Source organism: Mustelus asterias, chromosome 1, assembly GCF_964213995.1.
Source record: "Mustelus asterias chromosome 1, sMusAst1.hap1.1, whole genome shotgun sequence".
NCBI classification, from domain to species: domain Eukaryota; kingdom Metazoa; phylum Chordata; class Chondrichthyes; order Carcharhiniformes; family Triakidae; genus Mustelus; species Mustelus asterias.
Genome location: NC_135801.1, coordinates 29,216,998 through 29,241,161, shown reverse-complemented (window position 1 = coordinate 29,241,161; position 24,164 = coordinate 29,216,998). Strand labels below are relative to the sequence as shown.

The 24,164-nt window shown below is 42.5% G+C and overlaps 1 protein-coding gene across 1 annotated transcript; it reads right to left on the bottom strand.

The window, feature by feature from the left end:
• Positions 1-1,113: 1,113 nt before the first annotated feature.
• Positions 1,114-23,870, bottom strand: znf330 (zinc finger protein 330). The gene is made up of 9 exons (XM_078210837.1): positions 23,668-23,870; positions 16,564-16,583; positions 15,069-15,139; positions 11,694-11,773; positions 11,035-11,161; positions 6,484-6,588; positions 5,199-5,245; positions 4,844-4,961; positions 1,114-1,587 (listed from the first exon to the last, which is right to left on the bottom strand). The coding sequence occupies exons 1-9, from the start codon at positions 23,785-23,787 to the stop codon at positions 1,298-1,300; spliced, it is 978 nt and encodes a 325-aa protein (XP_078066963.1). The 5' UTR covers positions 23,788-23,870; the 3' UTR covers positions 1,114-1,297.
• Between the last annotated feature and the right edge of the window lie 294 nt (positions 23,871-24,164).

The following is a 24,164-nucleotide window of genomic DNA, read 5'->3' as shown; positions in this document are numbered from 1 at the left end:
TGTGACCATACTACACTGACACTTGTATCTCCTCATACTCTCACACCTGCATTATTCCTTTCAACTCACACCTGATATAGTATACCATGTACTCTATCATTATGGACACTTCCTTAGAAGAAAACCTCAAGTTTCTCACAGTTACACATTCCATTCTTTGTAGAAGTGTTCCTACAGTTGAACTGTGCCAAAAGGCTGCTAATGAAGAATTAAAAGCGCATCTATACAACCCTCTACCACTCAAAAGACAGGGTGAAAGCTGTGGCCAAGGTGATTTGGCCTGGAAGAGTTGTGCAGCATTTCTTTGTACATATTTTTCTCCTTACTTTTATCTCACACTAGTGTGCATGACAAACCTCAGCTTTCAGTAACATTTCCTTCACACTAAGATCTAACCCTTATCCCTCTCTTTCATCTCATTGCTGAAGGTACAGAAGCCCATAAGGCATTGGAGGAAGAGGCCATCCTTGTGAACATGCGGCATCACCAGCCCCCATGTCACCCAACATGCACCAGCTCAGATGTTGCCACCACACGTGGTGCTTGGAGACCAATGTGGCCAAAGTGGTAAGCTCCACCAACGCCAAAGTGGCATTCCAACCCCGTTCCCCAAAATGTTGGGAGCCTTTCCTGATTGCTCTCAAAACTATCAGAGAACCTCAGACAGCTACCACCTTATTGACAGAAACTTTTGAACATCATCAGCTCACTACAACCCTCTACAAACAGATACATCGGAGTGCTGAGGCAAGATCTCAGGAAGGCTCTTCCAGGACATCAGTATGTCTGCTTTCCCGCCACCAACTCAATGTCATATAACCAGCTGGGCCAAACGGCCTTGGCTCACTGTCACCTACGCATAGACAACTGAGCCATGCGATAAAGACATTCATGTCACAAGAATGAATATTTAAAAATGACACAATTAATATTAATTATTTAGACAGCTCCTATTAAGCCAAATAATCAGCGGCAATGACCATGTATAAATTGCATTCTTGATGGGAATATAGGTTAAAATAAATAAGAAAGCAACAACTAAAATGCAGAAAGACATAAATGTCAAATGTCTGGATAATTAAAAGTGAAGCATTTTTAGTTAAGGGACACAAATGAATTCATAAATGGTGTTTATTTAAAGGGTTTGAAGGAAGTTTTTATTGAGATGTAGCTTTCAAACCAATACAAATTTGCACTGCAAGTAATCATTCATCTTACATTAACACTTCACGTGAAGGTACATTTTAAAATATAAAGTAATACACCATCCTCAATGAGTGTCCACTATGATACATCCTTACGATTCTTCATAGTCTGCGTAACCACTTGCGTAAGTTCGCCCCAGATTTAGAGCAGCAAATTCGTCTCTATAACCCTTAACGACATCGTCAGCCTCTTTGTCAGTTTTCTCTTCTGTTTCATCATCCTCCTCTTCATCGTATTCATCATCATCTTCACCATACTCATCATCATCGTCACCAGTATATGTTCCACCTCCACCAGATGCCAGATTTTTCCAGTATTCATTATAACCAGATGGACCATCATCGTCAATACCAGACTGTCTGCCAAACTTCAATGAGCGGGCTAAAACACAAAGGCAATTCGTTTGATTAACAATTTAAGATTTTTGTTATATTTTGATAAAACCAAATCATTTAAACATTACACAAGGACATGGAGTGGGATTTTAACCTCCACAAAACCATTCAGTAAGAGTTAAAATAGGCCCATGTACGTTGCAGAGCATCCTGAATTTTGTTTTTAAGTTTGATGCGTGCATTCAAATATTAAAGCAAATACTTTAGTGCCCACATTATAATAGTGGCTACATTTCAAGTGTACTGCATTGGCTGTAAAGTGCTGTGGGATGTCCTAAGGTTGGGAAGGGAGCCATATAAATTCTTACAAAAGGGCAGTTGTGACCAGATAATGTGATGCTGACTGAGGGATAAATATTGGCCAGGACACTGGGGATTGCATTGGGATGTGAAACAAGCTTCTGACTCAAAGAAAATTACAGCACAGAAACAGGCCCTTCGGCCCTCCAAGCCTGCACCGACCATGCTGCCCGTCCAGGAACCATATCCGTTTATTCCCATCTTATTCATGTATTTGTCAAGATGCCCCTGTTTGTAAATCAAATCAAATGTGTCAAGACTCAGAGGCAAGTGTGTGACCAACTGAGCTACAGCTGAGAGTTATAAGTTTGACGCACAATTGAAATATGCAAAAATAATAAAAATGGTTAATACATCCTCCCAGTACCCAGTGTTTCTATTAAATTAGCAATTTCTACCAGCATAACCAATCATAATTGTTACAACTTTTTAATTGCCTCATGTAAAATACCTGTTCTTCTTTCCTCCGTTTCCTCAGTCCCACCATCCAGTTTAGAGGTGGGATCTACATTTAAATAAAGTTACCCACAACTAGACCGTAACCATACATTTTCAGTCAACTGTGATGCTAAAATGTGAAGAATCATTTGATTGCATAATGGAAGACGAGGACAACCTGCGGTTGCAATTATTACATTGCAAATTAAATAACTCCTATCAGTGGCCTCAGATGGTTGACCCCATAATCTCAAATTTAAACCTAATGGAATAATTGTGTGGTTCAACAGAGCTTTTCTAATTGTATTTCATATGAGAAACAAACATGGCATCACATGATAACTGTGCAGTCCCTCCAAACAAGAGCTGCTTGAGGGTAAAACTAAAAATATTTGTCTTTTGAGGGGCGTTACTGCAGCGACATACCTGAATTAACTGAGTGTATTGGACATAACCCTATTCCTGGAGACTTAAATACAGGTTCAAGAATGGGCATTCTGCTAAGCTGTTATCAGGTATTCCCAAATCAAAGATGGCAAAGTCAGACACAAAACAAAACCTCTGCTTCAGCCATCAACTTGAGATACCCTGAAAAGCACATTCTCCCTACTACTGCTACACCAGTTGGTATCTTGTGTTAATTCGACAAGCCATCCTTGCAGCCTTTTTGTAAAGCTTCAAACACAATGCTAATATGTGAGCAATTTATGTGGTTGACTCAAGACGCACTACCCAGTTTAACAATATCAAAACAATTTCATGCAGAAACTATAAGTCCATAAAATATGGATGAAAAAAAAAACGTAATCCCATCAATCTAGGATGAAATTGAACCCAAATCTCTTGAAGAGCTATATTTGGCACGGTGGTTAGCACTGCTGCCTCACAGCCCCAGGGATCCGGGTTCGACTCTCGGCTTGGGTCACTATCTGTGTGGAGTTTGCACGTTCTCCCGTGTCTACGCGGGTTTCCTCCAGGGTGCCCCAGTTTCCTCCCACAGTCTGAAAGATGTGCTGGTTAGGTGCAGTGACCCGACAGGCGTCGGAGTGTGGTGACATGGGGAATTTCACAGTAACTTCATTGCAGTGTTAATGTAAGCTTTACTTGTGACTAATAAATAAACTTGTAACTTTTTTCAAGTGATAGAACTGCTTCAAGTAGGTATCATCAGAATGACATGTATTATGCACATTTTTTTCCACATCCTTTAATATACTAAATAGGAAAAAAACACATTCAAATGGCAACCTTTTATTTCAGTTGCTTTATATTTTGTTCTGAACTGTTCAATGAAGATATCACATGCAGAAGCATCCAAAAGGCACATTGCAGACTAAATGCCAAGCAAGGGAAAATGTTTGAGGGTAGGAAGTGTCAAAGGTTTTCAAGAGGCTCTTGAAGGTAGGTAACAATATAAAAAGGCAAAAGGGAATTCCACAGTGAGGAACTGGAGGCTCTGTCACTGATGGACAAGCTGAGGAAATTGACTGATACGTAGGGTGAGGAGAAGCCCGGCAGACATTTGCAAACGGGGATGGAGATTTTGAACACTGCAATGCGGGACAGATATGTGAGATAAACTGTCCCATGACAGTAAATATTACCCTACAGCCATTTAATAATAAAATGCCCTCATGGTTTATGAGATCTTCTTCTAAGCAATGTTAAATATTGCAAACCTTTGACAAAAATAGACCAATCCAATATCTGACAAGTGGAGAGAGCACTGAGTGCATACTTCTGCCCCACTGCGTTAACTCAGCACTATTACAGCTCTTCATCGAGAGTTTCCCTGCCTGGTTGATGCTCTGTAACTACAAAGTTGGGAAAAAAATATTTTTCTTAAGAGCTTCCATCTCACTGAGGAAGGTTCAAGCCAATCCACATCCAACAATCTGCCCTGAAAGCTCTGCTCATATTTTTACTCTGATAAATACCACCACATCAGCAGACAATCCACGAAATTCTAAATAAACAAGCCAATTTGCCCCAATGTTAATGGACCCTATAAAGAAATTCCAAGATCTAGACCCATATCCTCGCCATAAACTAATCAGTTATTCCTTGGGTCGTATTGTGTACCAAGTTTCATTGGAATCCATGTATTAATTTTTGAGATATATTGGCCCATAAGTTCCCACTTAAGAGTTTACCTGGCAATTGCCCAGAAGGGCTAACTTCCTCTAGACAATTGCGCTGGGCTAGGAACCATCCAATAGAAACAATTTAAATCCCTAGCTTCGGACGGTTCTGCCAGTTTTACCTAGATAGTTACACTGAAAGAGTTAAAAGGAAAAAATCATTTCCAACTCCAGAGTAACTATTTAAACACCCAGACCCAGCCTCTCACATGCCTCCCAGTGGATCCCCCTCAACCCCGCACCCCCCTCCTGCCCTCACCCCATCCCTCTGACCTAACCCCCCCTGCATCTGAGGAAGTTGAGAGTCATTGTTTAAAGACACACAGATTGATAAACAGGTGAAACCATCACAATCAAACTTACTGGACATGCATAAATCTTTCGTCTCCTGTGTTTCATGACCACATTTAGGACAAGGTGGCACTTTCCCCTTTTCCTGTTTGAAGATCTTGCTGCGAACATGATCGTCACAAAAGCAGGCCTGCAGGGATGGGGAAGAGAGGAGAATAAAAAAAGTGCAACTGTCATTCAACAGAAGTCACTAATGAAAGTGTAGCATTAAAATTAGAAGGATTTGTATTTCAGTTGAACTTTCCACTTGGAAAACACAATCGGCATGCCCACTTATTACAGAGCATGAATTTAATTAGCATATTTTGTGGAGTCCAAATCTCAAAAATGGAATAGAGAAAACTTGTTTAAGGGCAGTTAGTTTCACCTTACAACGTAGGCAGGAATGTTGTCCCAGGCGATTACAGGAGATGCCTGCAAAGAAATTATGTTCTCATCAGTAAGGTAGAAACATAGTAATAAACAAATCATCAATTGAACCAGTAACTGATCTAGTCACAGTGTACAGTGGTTAGCACTGCTGCCTCACAGCGCTAGGGACCAGGGTTCGATTCCTGGCTTAGATCACTATCTGTGCGGAGTCTGCACGTTCTCCCCATGACTGCGTGAGTTTCCTCCGGGTGCTCTGGTTCCCTCCCACAGTCCAAAAGGTGTGCTGGTTAGGTGCACTAACCATGCTAAATTCTCCCTCAATGTACCCGGACAGGTACCGGAGTGTGGCGATTAAGGGATTTTCACAGTAACTTGATTGTAGTATTAATGTAAGCCTACTTGTGACACTAATAAATAAACTTTAAACTTAGTCCTCTCTGGTTTCACATAAATCATTTTACAATTTCATAGCCAATTTCATGCTCACTCTCCACCATGTTTAGTTTGCTGGGTGACTATGGTGACCAAGGCAAGCAATGTTGATGCTGGGAAATGGAAGACTTCCTGCACCATGATGTAGCGCTTCCATAGAATAAATTGAGAGAAACATTTTTTGGAGTTGCAAATGTATACGTGTGTTCTGCAGGAGCACCCCTAGGTAGGGGATGCCCCAAAATCATTTGATTACGGCCAGGCAACAATCAATCAATCCCTGCAGGACTCTAATCCTATTCCAAATGTTAAATTGATACTATAGTACTTTGGATACATGCTGTCAAAACATGTCATTGGACAGCCACTAATTTTTTTTATTCGTTCAGGGAATGTGGGCATCATTAACTAGGCCATCATTTATGGCCCATCCCCAATTGCCTTTGAACTGGGTGATTTGCTAGTCCATTTAAGTGTCAACCACCTTGCTGTGGGTCTGGAGTCGCATGCATGTCAGCCCAGGTAAGGGTGGCAGATTTCCTTCCCTATAATGACATTAATGAACCAAATGGGTGATTACAACAATTGACAATGGTTTCATGGTCATTAGACTCTTAATTCCAGATTTATTTTTACTGAATTCAAATTTCACCATCTGCCATGGTGGGATTCAAACCCAGGTCTCCAGAGTATTACCCTGGGTCTCTGGATTACTAGTCCAGTGGCAATACCACCACACCAGCGCCAAGTGCAAATAAAGAGCAACTTTAAGAAAAACAACAAATTCATAGTTAAATCTTGGGGTTTTATAAGAAAAGTCTGCATCAGATACATCAAAAGTGACTCACACTTATAAGTTTCAGAATCCAAGACTTGGCAGCTGGCTTGGTGTTCAAACTGATCATCTTCACACAGGAAGTTGTGGCAGAAAGAACATCGGAACAGCCTCCCTCCTGTAAAGACAACAATAAATTGAGATACAGGAAATGTCCCTGTCAATAGAGCAACTTCCTCGGAAACATTACAATATTTAACCTAGGCAGAGAACAATGATTTTATGGTGCATTGATTTTCACAACTGTTGCGAGAGACAACTTCAAGGAATTCAGTTGAAACCCATTTCAGGTGTAAAATTAAAATCTCAGGCCAAGATTTGGACAATCTGGAAATGTTTTTGTTTACTATTTTTAAAAAACTTTTATTTTTAAAAACTTTTATTTTTAAAAGCTTTAATGCTTAGTCCTCTCTGGTCTCACATAAATCATTTTACAATTTCATAGCCAATTTCATGCTCACTCTCCACCATGTTTAGTTTGCTGGGTGACTATGGTGACCAAGGCAAGCAATGTTGATGCTGGGAAATTGAAGACTTCCTGCACCATGATATAGCGCTTCCATAGAATAAATTGAGGGAAACATTTTTCGGAGTTGCAAATGTATACGTGTGATCTGCAGGAGCACCCCTAGGTGCTCTTCATTACAATTTGTAATGGGATAGAAAAATCAGCCAGGGTTTCTACTCCTAATCACTATCTAGGCACTCATCCAGTAAAGTATTTGTGTGTAGACTTTGGGTGAGTAAAGGGTTACAGTCAGGCTGCATGGTCACGTCCTCCACAGTTGAATTGTAAACTCTTTTGTGCATTGGCAGCTGAACTGCCTGACTGGCAGAGGTAACTTGCCTAAGCAGCTATTACTGAGACAAGAATTAGCAAACAAGACCTTCCACTTCATCTGGCTAGGCACAATATCAATTCATGCACTAAGCAATTAGTATAACCCACATAATATTACTTGATGTACTTATTATGTTAATTAATGTATCCCTTAAAACGGAACAAAACCACCTACTTTACTGCAGTTGATTAAATAGGTGCCAGCCAACAGTTTGTGAAACAAATAGCAACATGTATGGATGTGTACAGAACTCATTAAATGTACAGGAGAAAAATATGCTCAATGATAGTAAACTAATCAGCTAAGTATAAGGAGCATGCTGCAAGACAATCTACTTCATACAACATCATTCAAGCTTTTGCAGCTCAACCTTTTATTACATCAAAGGCACTACACAAATAAGTGTCCCAAAGTGCTTCACCAGAACATTATAAAACAAAGTATAACACCAAGCCACAGGAGATGATATTAGGGTAAATGACCAGCAGCTTGGTCAAAGAGGTAGGTCTTAAAGGAAGAAAGAAAAGTAGATAGGTGCCGAGGTATAGGGAAGGTATTCTACGGTTTAGGGTCTGGAAAACTGAAGGCACAGCCACCAATTGTGGAGCACAAGAGGCCAGAATTAGAGGAGCGCTAATTTTGCCCATTCCTAATTGCCTTTGAACTGGATGCTTTGCTGCTCCATTTAAGTGTCAACCACTTGGAGGGTTGTGGGGCTGAAAGAGATTGGAAACAGGAAGCGGGAAAGGCCATGGGATGTGGGGGTCTGAAAACAAGGATGAGAATTGTAAAATCAGGTCTTTGTTTGACTGGGTGGCAATATAGGTCAGCAAGGACAGGGAAATGGGATTTGGTGCCGGTCAAGACATGGGCAGAGTTTTGGACGACCTCAAGTTTACGTAGGGTAGAATTGGGAGACCAGCCAGGACCAGCCATAGCCAAATCTAGAGGTAATGAAGCTGAGAATGAGCGTTTCAGCACCAGATAAGCAGAGACCGGAGTGAAGTTGCAGAGGTTATAAAAGGCAATCCTAGTGGACAGCACTGCTGCCTCACAGTGCTAGGGACACGAGTTCAATTCTGGCCTCGGGCGAGTGTGTGGAGTTTGTAGTAGTGGTTTCCTGATGCAGGAGGCTGCTATTTGTATTAAAATGTTATCCTGCTGTAGATTGTTAATACAGTCAATAGATGGCACTGTGGATTAATAGTCTGGTGTTATACAAGACCAGTTTGTCACAAGTATTATTTAATCAAAAGAACGAACTATTGCACGTAAAATGTTACAGAAGATCTAACCTGCAAATGCTACACATATACCATGAAAACAATTTTAAAATGTTGCCGCAATGCTCATTTGTGAAGAATTAGTTTCGCAATGGAAGCAACAAAAGTCTTGCACCTCAATACAACATAATTCCCATCAACATTTTGGGGTGCCCAGCCCCTTCACAGCAACTTATAAAGGGGCCAATCTTTGCTTAACATGCTTGGGGAGCTTTGGGTTGCTGCTCCATTTAAGTGTCAACCACTTGGAGGGTTGTGGGGCTGAAAGAGATTGGAGACAGGAAGCGGGAAAGGCCATGGGATGTGGGGGTTTGAAAACAAGGATGAGAATTGTAAAATCAGATCTTTGACTGGGTGGCAATATAGGTCAGCAAGGACAGGACCCTTCACAGAAACAAGTTCCTCACAGATTTCCCAGGCATTCCACAGCAACCCAGAAGCTCAGACATCAATGGCACAATACACTGCTGTAGTTTTGTACATTTATAAATTGAACCCACGCTGTTGGCATTGCTTCACATTATGAACCAGCCGTCCAGCCAACTGAGTCGGCTGACCCCACATTTATAAATAGTGCTACGGTGTATTTAGTGGTGCATTATACTAATTATTTCTAGGGGGTTTTATATGTATGGTATATATTTGATTTGATTTATTATTGTCACATGTATTAGCATACAGTGAAAAGTATCGTTTCTTGCTATACAAAGCATACCGTTCATAGAGAAGAAAACAAGAGAGTGCAGAACGTAGTGTTACAGTCATAGCTAGGTTGTAGAGAAAGATCAACTTAATGCAAGGTATGTCCATTCAAAAGTCTGATGGCAGCAGGGAAGAAGCTCTTCTTGAGTCGATTAGAACGTAACCTCAGACTTTTGTATCTTTTTCCTGACGGAGGAAGGTGAAAGAGAGAATGTCCGGGGTGGGTGGGGTCCTTAATTATGCTGACGGCTTTTCCGAGGCAGTGGGAAAGGTAGACAGAGTCAATGAATGGGAGGCTGGTTTGCGTGATGGATTGGGCTACATTCACGACCTTTTATAGTTTATTGCGGTCTTGGGCAGAGCAGGAACCGTACCAAGCTGTGATACAACCAGACAGAATGCTTTCTATGGTGCATCTGTAAAAGTTGGCGAGAGTCGTAGCTGATATGCCGGTATAGACATGTTGTTTTCTTGTCGATATTCAACTCGGTTGAATCCAAATCAAGTCTGGTTTTCAGGATAAGGGTTAAAGGGCTGGAGGATAACTGGGCCAAAGACCAGGGGGAGGGGTAGGGGTGCTGGAAAGATGTGGGGTCACCCATTCTCTGCCAATGTCCTCAAAGAGGAAGTGGAACCAAGAAAACACATGGGCAGAGTCAAATTTGCTCTTAAGATTGTTAAGAACAGCCCGTGAGTTTTTAAATGCAATTGGCAGAGAATCTGTTGTAGAGTCCATAAGGGAGCTGGGATTGTTTTTTAAAGGAATGGGAATGACTGTAAGAAAATGGGGCCAAAAGATTCCAAGGACCCATTTGTAAAATATCAGTGACAATAAAACTGGGCAAAAGTCAATGGAAGCACAAACAAATGTGGAAGTTCAGAAAGAAAGGGAAACCAGCAGAAAACTATGCCAGCAGCAGGGCCCAATTTATCTTTGCTTTAGCCGGAGACAGTGGAGAGCAGATAGACCGCAGTCAACTGAGGCTGGGCTACAAGGATGGGAGGGGCAGGTTTGGATGGCTGCAAGACACATTAAAGTTTCGCAATGGCAGTAAAATAAAGGCCTTGTGACTTCCAGCTGATGTTTCAGGGAACATCCGCATGAAAGTTTTTTGTAGCTGAAAGATTTTACTTGCATTTAATATTGGTTGGAGGCAGAGACATTACAACAGGTTCTGCAGGAGAACAAGGAGTGGGACAGGCTGAACTGCATCCCCCTTACAATGTGGCAGGCAAGTGTTAACGAGCATTCCTTTCGCTAGTGTTTCCAGAGCTATTTAACAGTATAGCTGTTGTTAAAAATGATAGAGAAAATTACGACTTATATAGTAAGAGTAATGTGGGCAGAAAATAGGCCAGTTAGATTGAACAGATCACTGGTAACACCTTGGTAAATAAAACAGCTATGAAACATCAGAATGTATCCTGTTGCTTAATTCAATAAATGTTTATTCACCTGAAATACAGTCAATAGACTGCACCAATTTAATTTCCATTTCAATTTAATATTAACTTTTATTTTTTAAAGAACTACCTGAATTGTAATCGAGATAGATAGGGAGACATGGAATACAATTTACATCATACTCTTGTTGGTTACTATCAATCTTAACTTTATTACCATCAAGCCATATTGCAAAATCATATTGCATGACTATGTCATCAATTGTGTATACTGATTGTCCAGTATAAAATTCTTTAGTCTTCCTGAAAGAGGTAATTCAAGATAATCCTTACCATGGTCCCATACACCTCGCTCACATTCAATACAATCAACGTCAGCAAGGGGACAGCTACAGGCATGTGTGCTCAGACACTTCCTCCCATGACACACCCAAGCCTCACAAAAGTCACAAACTGCTCCCTAAGAGAAGAAAGGAAAAAAAAGATTTTCTTCCTGGCTACTCACATTTTAAGCAGATTAAACTTTAGTTTCATGTACCTGGTGTTTATAGTTCACAAATACTAGCAAAGAACGTTTTAAAAAATACATTTTTCAATATTGTTCTCATCAGGCACAATAAGACAAATTTCTACAGGTTATCACAATGTGAGAAACAAAACTTGTAATTAGCAGCAATAATACGCACACACAAACAATCTTGCCCAACTATTTCTGAAACTGAACTAGATTCTTTTTCCTGGCAATCTTTAACATTGGACTAATTTAAAGCCTGCACTGTAAATTCAATAAGTGATTCATAGCAAACTGGTTAAACTTAAATGATGAAAATAATTGTGTCAAGATGTACTCCAAATTTCTGATGCTCAAGAAAAGTACAAAATACAAGCAAAGTAGGTGCACTGCGAGTGAGTGTCAAATCCCAGCCACAAAAATGCCCTAAAGGAAAATTCCACCAATTACACAGATGCAGAAAAGCCAAGTAAATACTCACCACCATGGCAAGCCCTGTACTGTAGACACCAGGGTGCTTAACAACACAGTCGGAGCTCTTCAGCATACATTTTGTTTTACCTAGAGGACAGAAATATGCAACTTACAAAAAGGAAACACATCGTTCCTGTATGAAGTAACTGCAACAGACTAAACTAAATCACAGAATCATAGAATCCCTACAGTGCAGGAGGCCGCCATTTGGCCCATCGAGCCTGCATTGACAACAATCCCACCCAGGCCCTATCCCTGTAACCCCACGTATTTACTATGTTAATCCCCCTGATACTAAGGGGCAACAGCATGGACAATCAATCTAACCCTCACATCTTTGGACTGTGGGAAGAAACCGGAGCATCCAGACACAGGGAGAATGTACAGACTGTACAGTCCCGAGGCCAGGATTGAACCCTGGCACTGTGACGCAGCAGTGCTAACCACTGTCCCACCATGCTGCTGGTGGGCCTTCAAGGTTTGCAGCCAAACCAAACTCATATGCTCACTCCACAGATGCTAACAAATCTGTATCTCCACCATTTTCTGTTTTAGTCACACATTTTTAGCATCTACAGTATTTTGCTAAAAACTAAGCTACTAGCAATGTTCTCTTACATTGCTCGTTAAATACTCTGGGTCTGGGCTGAGGCACCTTCTCCATGGTATCTCTCCTGATCCATCTCATTCCAGATCATATTGCCTCCTCCATGCCGCTGGGCCCCGAAGTGCCTCGCACCAGTTTGAAGACAATAGCCATGTCCATGGGTAGTTCCGACGAATGTGTCACCTTAGAGCATCACCATATACTATGCTTGGTCATCAATAGATTACCATGGGGAACAGGTCACATGGTGGCATAGTGGTCAGCATTACTGCCTCACCACGTCAAGGATCCAGATTCATTTCCGGCCTTGGATGATTGTCTGTGTGGAGTTTGCACATTCTCCCCATGTCTGTGTGGGTTTCCACCAGATGCTCCGGTTTCCTCCCACACACCTGAGATGTGCAGTTAGGTGGATTGGCCGTGGGAAATTGCCCCTTGGTATCCAAAGATGTAGGTTAGGGGGATTAGTATGCTAAATGCACAAGGTTACGGGGATAGGGTGCGGGCTTGAGAAAGATGTTCTGTCAGAGAATCGATACAAACCGAATGGCCTCCTTCAGCACCGTAGGGATCCTATGTCATGACAAACAGGTTCTATTTTTGTGCATGTCTTCCATATATATTGTACCCGCTGGCTGTCAACAATGTCCTCCGAGCAGTGACCTAATCTCTCCCCCCCAGCCAATCCTTTTGTTTTGAATCATATACTTTTTCCATCTTACCTCAACCTAATCCCCAGCATTCTACACAGAAAACATACAAAAAAGAGCAGCAATTTATCTTATTTGCCATTTCCTGTCCAGCTTTTCCCCCACTCATTTTTTTTAAAAAACCAGCTTCCCAATTATTGGGCTTCCCCCTCTCTAGCCTTGGACGGCTGATTTCCCTCTTCATGCCTTTCTCCTATGATCTGCTACACTTGGCTTTCTAGAGCCTCTTTTTCAACCAGGGCCTGCAGTTTCCCGAGAATTGATTCCCCATCAAATTAAAAGACTTCATGCAGCACTCATATCCAATTGGAGCCCGAAAGGTCACAGGGACCTGCAGCGGGCAGAGGTGGGAAAAGGAGGTGCTCTTGGAGACTTCAAGGATCTCACAACCAGAGAGGGGAGCACATAAATGCAGCCTGGTGCTAGAGAAACTCAATAAGGAGCTGGATAGGTCAATGGGCTCTTGGAACTGAGTCCAGCATCTGATCTGTCCCTGCTTACAGGCCAAACCAATCCAATTAATAGTCCCATGCTAACCAGAAAAGAGACCATTCAAGATTCATGAAGTAGGACTTTGAAATGGATTTGTTTCACAGGAAGCTTGATGCACCACAGCACACTAGGTTTAATCTGGTGATTATCCATCTTCATAGAATCTGGATTTAATTTAAATGAAGTTTTTTTAATGTAATGGTTACATTGTAGTTTCTAATCTCAAAAGCAACAGCCCAGTTTAAGGAACTGTATTTCGCTTTTTAAATAATCTGGCATCATATTATTCTTACTACCGGAGTTATTTTTAAATATCTGTCAGAATGTGTGGTTTTCTTGTATTTCATCAAGTGAAATTTTAACTTCAATCTCTATTCCATATTGATAAATAACTCAGGTGCTCAAAATTGTCAATTTTGATGACTTATTAGTGTCAATGTTGTCAGTTATTAATTTGTGTTAATGTTGATGTTTATTTTAATTTTACAATAACTATTCGGATTGATCAAGCTGAGACTAGATGGAACCAATCCATAAGGGATATTGAGGGGGAAATAAGTTAGGAATCTCAATCCTTCTGCACCTAATTCACTCTTTAAACTCCTCACTGTCAAGGTAACTTCCCTCCTAACATCCATTAGCTTTTACCCAGAGATTCCTCATCCTCTGATTTCAACCTTGATCATGCCTCCCCTTGCCATCAATTAATTATTCTTGTCCTCAATGATCCTGTTTCACCAAACAGGTTCTTCTACCCATCCACATCACCACAACACTTGACATTTCTTGTGGCTTTTTAACCCCATAATGGTGGTTATCAATATGGCCATTTCCTATCTATGTGCTATTCACATACTTTTTTTTATTCATTCGTGGGACATGGGTGTTGCTGGCTGGCCAACATTTATTGCCCATCCCTAGTTGCCCTTGATCAGAGGGCATTTGAGAGTCAACCACATTGCTGTGGCTCTAAAGTCACACGTAGGCCAGACCAGGTAAAGACAGCAGATTTCCTTCCCATCAGGACATTAGTGCATCAGATAGGTTTTTTCGACAATTGACAATGGTTTCATGGTCATCAGTTGATGCTTAATTCCATATTTTTTTTAAAAGAGTTCAAATTCCACCATCTGCTGTGGCGGGATTCAAACCCGGGTCCCCAGAACATTAGCTGAGTTTCTGGATTAATAGTCTAGTAATAATACCACTAGGCCATCACCTCCCCTCCACTTGTAACCCTCATATCCCCTTACCCTTTCCTAATCTCACTTCATTCTGTGACATTTAAAAAATAGAACATGCCCCACACTTACAATATCCAAACTCCCAACAGCCTTGCCTTTGGCCTTCAATTTACTACAACACCAATGGAACAGTCAATGTACCCAACACTCTCATCTGATTAGATTGAGGTCATTGATCTAATTGGCCTCTTCTGTCTGTGCACACCAAATAGGATCTCAGTATCGCTAAGCACTTTAAAACAAAGTATGATAAAACAGTTAAATATATGGCGTGGCAAGTGTGCTCTGCCTTAAGCCACTAATTCAAGAACTTACTAAATCCTACTCACCACACTGTGCGCAAATAGGTAACTTTTGTAGTGAACTGCAGAAGTAACAAAATGCTCGATTCTTTTGCCGTCTTGTCCAACGATGGGGAGTGAACATGGGAAAGAAATGTAAAGTTAGATCCTGGGGATCACGTGGTAAGCATCTATTGCACTCGAATTCATATGGCAGTGTAACACAAAGCTGGTGGGAGGGTGAGCTGAGAGGAGAATGCAGAGATCCTTGGGCGCGATTTGGACAGGTTGAGTGAGTGGGTAAATGAATGGCAGATGCAGTATAATTTGGATAAATGTGAGATTATCCACTTTGGTAGCAAAAATGGGAAGGCAGATTACTATCTAAATGGCCATAAATTACGAGGAAAATGTGCAACGGGACCTGGGTGTCCTCGTACACCAGTCACCAAAGATAAACATGCAGGTGCAACAGGCAGTAAAAAAGGCAAATGGTATGTTGGCCTTCATAGCGAGAGGATTCAAGTGCAGGAATAGGGATGTCATTCTGCAATTATATATAGTCTTGGTGAGGCCACACCTGGAAGACCATAAGACATACAAGCAGAATTAGGCCACTCGGCCCATCGAGTCAACTCCACCAGTCAATCATAGCTGATATTTTTCTCATCCCCATTCTCCTGCCTTTTCCCTATAACCCCTGATCCACACTATGGAATAGTGCGCACAGTTTTGGTCTTCTTATCTGAGGAAGGATGTTCTTGCTATAGTGCAGAGAAGGTTTACCAAACAGATTCCGGGGAAGGCAGAATTGACGTATGAGGAGAGATTTAGTTGGTTAGGATTGGATTTGCTAGTGTTCAGAAGAATGAGGGGGATCTCATAGAAACCTGTAAAATTTTAACAGGACTAGACAGGATAGATGGAAGAAGGATGTTCCCAATGGTGGGGGCGTCCAGAACCAGGGGTCACAGTTTGAGGATAGCACTGGTAATCTGACCATTTAGAACAGAGATGAAGAGAAATTTCTTCACTTAGAATGTGGTCAACCTGTGAAATTCGCTACCACAGGGAGCAGCTGAGGCCAAAACATTTCCTATTTTTTTCAAAAAGCACTTGGGGTGAAGGGGATCAAAGGATATGGAGGGGATGGCGGGATAAGGCTATTGAGTTGGGTGATCAGCCATGATTACAATAAATGGCAGAACAGGCTTGAAAGGTCAAATGCTCTCCTCCTGTTCCTATTTTCTATGTTTCTACATCTGTATTATAAATGTAAACAATTAAAGATTCCAGATTTAGGAGGTTACTGAAGTTTTCTTTTTAAACGGGAAAGCTAACAGAAACAGAGATTTAAAAGTTCCTTGACAGCAGGTTAATTTTCTATATATGTGGTTGCGAATTTTCAATATAGTATCATAGCGCACACACAACAGGCTAATATGATAATAGTATTGCATTGTCATTGTCTATGACTAAAGAGGTCGAGTGTTAAATCAACAAACATTGAACAAGCAAAGTATTAAGTTCTGGTATATTTTACCTTTGGCATTTATCACATTCCTGTTTTTATTGGAAACAAAAGAGAAAACTTTATTAGAGCAGAATTTAAAAATCTCTCAGAAATTTTAATAATGAACTTTTTTTCCATTCTCAAGAGAAACGATGGTTGACTCTTAACTACCTCCTGAACTGGGTAGCAAACCACTCAGTTTTATTAAACCCTGGAAACTAGGAACAAGCAATAAATGCTGGCTGTGCCAATAACAGCCAGGCCTTGAGAATGAGTTTCTAAAAAGCATTGAATCTGTCTGTCACAATTTTCTGCATTACCAAATACTTTTTAAAAAACCTGTGGTTAAAGTAATTCGTTTCTCAAAAAACTCTAATATTTGTAGGTTCAACGACAACTGCTCTTGAACTGTGCACTCATATTCAACAGTGAATTAAGACATTTCCTACAAGAGATAGGATTTCACTTTCAAAACCTGGGTTCAGTTCAGACAAGCCTGGTTGCATCAGTCTTCACTGACCATAAGGCTCCTATATGAAGTGGGTTCAAGATTTCCCAATACATCCTAGTGGGCAAAGGTCTATAGCATTAAATTGTCAATAATGAGCAACCTCACTCCCAGACCACATGATAGCCAATGTGGGAACTGGAAAAAATGCCATGCTGGTGCAGTAGGGGGTGCTCTGTTCACATGATTTGATCAGTGAATAGATTGCATCGCTCAGTGCTATCCACTAACTTCTATTTAATGATTAGGACATTTTAAAAGGTGCAGACACAATTCCTAGTCATATTTGATAGCCATGCACAGCATCTGATACATCTTTACAAAGCTCTAAAAGATCCACGGTGACTTTTATAAATCTGATGTTTGCAACATGATCAAAGCCTAGTGGCTACATAAAAACCATGTCTTGTGACAATATGACAATAGCCCAGAATTCACTGGGAAGTCCCTAAATGACATATGCAATGATTTCCATGTTCCTGGAGAGCTCCTAAGTGACTTGTACAATTTCCAAATTCTTGGAGAATTTCTAAGTGATTTGTGCTATAATTTCCTGGACCATTTGCATCCCTGCACTAACACTCTCGCCAAAACAGTGAGAAATTTATCATCATAGCACTGCCCCCACAAAAAACAACAGAGATTGCAAATTTCCTTAATTGCCACTTGCTTCTCACTAATGTCACTCACACTGAAAAATAATAGCACTGGTAATCTGACAACAGTGAGATTTATCAAGTTTATTATAAATAATTATTTGAATTTTAACATCTTATCTTGCAAGCGGCTCCTTGAATAATTTACAACTAATTGGTTACTAAGTTGTGAACCCAAGTTGTGGTTCACATAGGCACTCAAGACATAGGTAGGAAAAGGGATGGGAATGTAAGGCAGAGCAGGGACAGGAATGGTTGTTGCAGGTTCCGGGGTTTAGATGTTTCAGTAAGTGCAGGGAAGGTGGTAAAAGAGGGGGAGGTGTGGCATTGTTAGTCAAGGACAGTATTACGGTGGCAGAAAGGACGTTTGATGAGGACTCATCTACTGAGGTAGTTTGGGCTGAGGTTAGAAACAGGAAAGGAGAGGTCACCCTGTTGGAGTTTTTTATAGACCTCCGAAAAGTTCCAGAGATGTAGAGGAAAAGATTGCAAAGATGATTCTGGATAGGAGTGAAAGTAACAGGGTAGTTGTACTGGGGGACTTTAACTTTACAAATATTGACTGGAAAGGCTATAGTTTGAGTACTTTAGAGGGGTCGGTTTTTGTCCAGTGTGTGCAGGAAGGCTTCCTGACGCAGTATGTAGATAGATCAACAAGAGGCGAGGCCACATTGGATTTGGTACTGGGTAATGAACCAGGCCAGGTGTTAGACTTGGAGGTAGGTGAGTACTTTGGTGACAGTGACCACAATTCGATTACGTTTACTTTAGCAATGGAAAAGGATAGGTATATACCAAAGGGCAAGAGTTATAGCTGGGGGAAAGGAAATTATGATGCGATTAGGCGAGATTTAGCTGGCATAGGTTGGGGAAGGAAACTGCAGGGAATGGGCACAATTGTAATGTGGAACTTGTTCAAGGAACAGCTACTACGCGTCCTTGATAAATATGTACCTGTCAGGCAGGGAGGAAGCAGACGTGTGAGGGAACCGTGGTTTACTAAGGAGGTTGAATCTCTTGTGAAGAGGAAGAAGGAGACTTATATTAAGATGAGACGTGAAGGCTCAGTTAGGGCGTTTGAGAGTTACAAGTTAGCCAAGAAGGACCTAAAGAAAGAGTTAAGAAGAGCCAGGAGGGGACATGAGAAGTCTTTGGCGGGTAGGATCAAGGAAAACCCTAAAGCTTTCTATAGGTACGTCAGGAGTAAAAGAATGACTAGGGTAAGATTAGGGCCAGTCAAGGACAGGAGTGGGAAGTTGTGCGTGGAGTCTGAAGAGATAGGAGAGGCACTAAATGAATATTTTTCGTCGGTATTCACACTGGAGAGGGACAGTGTTGTTGAGAGGAGTACTGAGATGCAGGCTGTTGGACTGGATGGGATTGACGTTCATAAGGAGGAGGTGTTAGCAATTCTGGAAAGGGTAAAAATAGATAAGTCCCCTGGGCCGGATGGGATTTATCCTAGGATTCTCTGGGAGGCTAGAGAGGAGATTGCAGAGCCTTTGGCTTTGATCTTTGTGTCGTCATTGTCTACAGGAACAGTGCCAGAAGACTGGAGGATAGCAAATGTTGTCCCCTTGTTCAAGAAGGGGAGTAGGGACAACCCTGGTAATTATAGACCGGTGAGCCTTACTTCTGTTGTGGGCAAAGTATTGGAAAGGATTATAAGAGATAGGATTTATAATCACCTAGAAAGGAATAATTTGATTAGGGATAGTCAGCACGGTTTTGTGAAGGGTAGGTCGTGCCTCACAAACCTTATTGAGTTCTTTGAGAAGGTGACCAAAGAGGTGGATGAGGGTAATGCGGTTGATGTGGTGTATATGGATTTCAGCAAAGTGTTTGATAAGGTTCCCCATGGTAAGCTTTTGCAGAAAATACGGACACATGGGATTGAGGGTGATTTAGTGGTTTGGATCAGGAATTGGCTAGCTGTAAGAAAACAAAGGGTGGTGGTTGATGGAAAATATTCATCCTGGAGTTCAGTTACTAGTGGTGTACCGCAAGGATCTGTTTTGGGGCCACTGCTGTTTGTCATTTTTATTAATGACTTGGATGAGGGCGTGGAAGGATGGATTAATAAATTTGCGGATGACACTAAAGTCGGTGGAGTTGTAGACAGTGCGGAGGGAAGTGGCAGGTTACAGAGGGACACAGATAAGCTGCAGAGCTGGGCTGAGAGGTGGCAAATGGAGTTTAATGCGGAAAAGTGTGAGGTGATTCACTTTGGAAGGAGTAACAGGAATACAGAGTACTGGGCTAATGGTAAGATACTTGGTAGTGTGGATGAACAGAGGGATCTGGGTGTCCACGTGCATAGATCCCTGAAAGTTGGCACCCAGGTTGATAGGGTTGTTAAGAAGGCGTACGGTGTGTTAGCTTTTATTGGTAGAGGGATTGAGTTTCGGAGCCAGGAGGTCATGCTGCAACTGTACAAAACTCTGGTGCGGCCGCATTTGTAGTATTGCGTACAGTTCTGGTCGCCGTATTATAGGAAAGATGTGGAAGTGTTGGAAAGGGTGCAGAGGAGATTTACCAGAATGTTGCCTGGTATGGTGGGAAAATCGTATGAGGAAAGGCTGAGGGGCTTGAGGTTGTTTTCATTAGAGAGAAGGTTAAGAGGTGACTTAATAGAGGCATACAAGATAATCAGAGGATTAGATAGGGTGGATAGTGAGAGTCTTTTTCCTCGGATGGTGTTGGCTAGCACGAGGGGACATAGCTTTAAATTGAGGGGTGAGAGATATAGGACAGATGTTAGAGGTAGGTTCTTTACTCAGAGAGTAGTAAGGGCGTGGAATGCCCTGCCTGCAGCAGTGGTGGACTCGTCAACGTTGAGAGCGTTCAAGTGGTTATTGGACAAAAATATGGATGATATTGGAATAGTGTAGATTAGAGGGGCTTTAGATTGGTACCACTGATCGGCGCATCATCGAGGGCCGAAGGGCCTGTACTGCGCTGTAATGTTCTATGTTCTAAGTGAAGCCTTCTCTTTCTAAAAGGAGGCAGTCCTTCGATAGTATTTGATTTTGATGCCTCTCCAATAGGAGTACATAACTTCTTTCCATCCTCCTGCCTCTTTTTCAGGTCCTCATCTACTGAATGAGACACTATCCAGAGCCAACCCAGAGAAGTAACAACTTGTTTAAGAGAGAAGCAGAAGACATTGGGATTACCCAATCACATGGAGATCAGATGGTGGAAACTGTGCCTGGCAAGAAAAAAAGTGTTTGATTTCCAAAATAATAAATCAACACACTCATTGAGGACAGCAAGGCACCTGGCACTGTAACACATTTTAGAAACGTATGGACAGTTAATTCCAACAATCAAGTGCCACAAATCTGCTCCAGCTGGAATCTGAATGCTAATCATTATTGTTTTAAGGCATTCAGAATCCAGCAATATTAAAACAAGAGATTTATGGATGTGAATTATATATAGTCCAGGCTGATGAAAGAATAACAATTTAACATGTACCTGCAGTGCCCTTTGGAAACTGTCCTTGTCAGTTTAAAACATCAAAAGTAATTGGCTTTTGGCTGCATTGCTTTGGATTCAGTGCTATGTTCACTGTGGCATAGTGTAATTAGAAATCCAGGAAATTGAGTATTAAGTTTGTAATTGTAAGATCTGTTTGTAAAACAACAACATTCATGGCATATGCTTTTGGATCTCACTATTGCAGAAGATTCTAGGCCAATATAAAAGTCAGTACCCCTGACTTGGAACTATACCATCATTCCTTCACTAGCGTTGGGTCAAAATGCTGGAACTCCCTTCCTACAGCTCTACAGGGTTCCAACATGAAATGAACTGCAGCAGTTCACGACCTTAAGGGCATAGAATCCCTACAGTGCAGCAGGAGGCGATTCAGCCCAATGAGTCTGCACCGACTCACTGACAGAGTATCTCACCAGGGCCCACTACGCCGCCCTATCCCTGTTACCCCACTCGTGTACCATGGCGAACCCATCTAACCTACATATCTTTGGATACTAAGTGGCAATTTACCGTGGCCAACGCACCTATCCTGCACACCTTTGGACTGTGGGAAGAAACTGGAGCACCAAGAGGAAACCCATGAAGACACAGGGAGAACTTGCAACTCCATACAGACAGTCACCAAGACCGGAATTGAACCCAGGTCCCTGGCATTGTGAGGCAATAGTGCTAACCACTCTGCCACCATGCCTCCGCAATTAGGATGGGCAACAAATGCTGGTAAGCCAGCAATGCTCACATCCCACTAACAAATAAAAAAGCATCCTCTAATAAAATTACAAACATAAAAGTGATAACAGAAAATCAGCAGGTTTCTATCCCAGCAGCAGTCAACTGTTTCACATAGTTGGTCCTTTGTTGTCAACCTGTATATCTTGCAATCTCCAAATTTATTTTCTGACAACTTACCTATATAAAACACTTTTTACATTGTAAAACATTCTAAGACACAACATTAGCAAACATGATTTGACAACGTAAGAAGATATATGGCTGTGTGACCAAAAGAATGGTAAAAGGTGCTTCAAGGGGAGAGGTGGAAATTTAGGGGCAGTACAGTGGCAATGGTTAGCACTGCTGCCTCACAGTGCCAGAAACCCAGGTTCAATTCCTGGCTTGGGTCACTGTCAGTGTGGAGTTTGCACTTTCTCTCCGTGGGTTTCCTCTGGGTGCTCGGGTTTCCTCCCACAGTCGAAAGATATGGAGGTTAGGTTGAATGACCATGCTAAATTGACCCGTGTCACGAGGTTAGCAGAGTAAACGAGGTTTATGGGAATATGGTCTGGGTGGGATTGTGGTCAGTACAGACTCAATGGACCAAATGGCCTCCTTCTGTACTGTAGGGATTCTAAGGGCAGTCCAGTGGCACAGTGGTTAGCACTGCTGCCTCACAGCACCAGGGACCCGGGTTCAATTCCGGCCTCGGGTGACTGTGCGGAGTCTGCATGTTCTCACCGTGTCTGATGGGTTTTCTCCGGACGCTCTGGTTTCCTCCCACAGTTCAAAAGGTGTGCAAGTCAGATGGATTGGTCGTGCTAAATTGACCCTTGATGTCAGGGAGATTAGCAGGGTAAAAACGTGGGGTTACGGGGATAGGGGCTGGGTGGGATTGTTGTCGGTGCAGGCTTGATGGGCCAAATGGCTTCTTTCTGCACTGTAGGGATTCTATGTGAAATCCAGAGCTTAGGGCCTAGGTACCTGAAAACACAGTTGTCAATAGTGGCAGGATGAAAATTAGGAACGTACAAGAGGGTGGAATTGGAGGAGCACAGAGCTCTCAGAGGATGTTAGAGAGCGAGAGACAAGGGCATGGACAGATTTGAAAACAAGGATAAGAATCTTGTAAATCGAGACATTGCTGGAACAGGGGCAAATGTATGTCAAAAAGCACAGTCAAAAAGCTCCTCCATTTGGCAGATATCCACTCCATCTGACGAAGGAGCAGTGCTCCGAAAGCTAATGGTATTTGCTACCAAATAAACCCGTTGGACTTTAACCTGGTGTTAAAACTCTTACGGTGTTAAAAAGCACAGGGGCAGAGGTTGATGAACAGGACTTGGTGCAACTTAGGATCCAGGTAGCAATGCTCTAGTGAGCTCAAGTTGAGAGAGGGAGTAAGGTGGGAGGCTGGCCAGAATTATAAGAGTAGGAGTATGACTGTGGCAACACTGGAGGTAACTGTCCACGTATAACGGTGGCAATCACTGCCGATACTAATTAACACAGGCCAACACTCAGGAAGGCCCAGTGAAAGGGAAATTAATCCCACCAGTCAAATCAATGGAAACACTCCGATGGTCCGGGAATGGGTTTTGGTCCAAAATCTCGAGTCAGAGTAAGTGACTGCGAGGTTGGAATGAAGGGAGTGGGGGGCAGTGTGTGAGGCTGTGCGAAGCCTGGGCCCTGCTGCAGCTCACTGAGCCAGGGCAGGTGGACAACCCCCCCTGCCCGCTGCTCTTTACCCACCATGGAGGCATTGCAGGGGTGCTTGGCCACATCCACGACATCTCTGGCCGCCCGGGTCAACTTCTCCCGTTCTTTGCGACTCTCGGCCTTCTTGCGGGCCCCGGTCTTCTTCTTGGGCATCGCGAGCAGCCCGGTGCGGAGGGAGCGGAAAAGGAGCAGCGGACCAACCAAACCCGGGGGGTGGGGGGAGTGTAAGGGTTTGAGGGAGATACAGGAAACTGCGAGTCATCACCGGGCGCCGCACTTCCGGCGCGCTTGTTGCACGTCACTGAACTCCCTCCAATCACGATAGGAGCCTGCTCCTCCATTTGGATGATGCTGGGCTGGTCCCTCACTGACCTGCTGCTCCTCCATTTGGATGATGCTGGGCTGGTCCCTCACTGACCTGCTGCTCCTCCATTTGGATGATGCTGGGCTGGTCCCTCACTGACCTGCTGCTCCTCCATTTGGATGATGCTGGGCTGGTCCCTCACTGACCTGCTGCTCCTCCATTTGGA

Excerpts from the sequence above, each read along its gene's own strand:
- znf330 (XM_078210837.1), bottom strand. The coding sequence starts at position 23,787 with ATGCCCAAGAAGAAGACCGGGGCCCGCAAGAAGGCCGAGAGTCGCAAA. Across the intron at positions 15,140-16,563 it reads GAATGTGATAAATGCCAAAG|ACGGCAAAAGAATCGAGCAT; the intron begins GTAAAATATACC and ends TCGTTGGACAAG. Across the intron at positions 1,588-4,843 it reads GAAAGATTTATGCATGTCCA|CCCGCTCATTGAAGTTTGGC; the intron begins GTAAGTTTGATT and ends TTTGTGTTTTAG.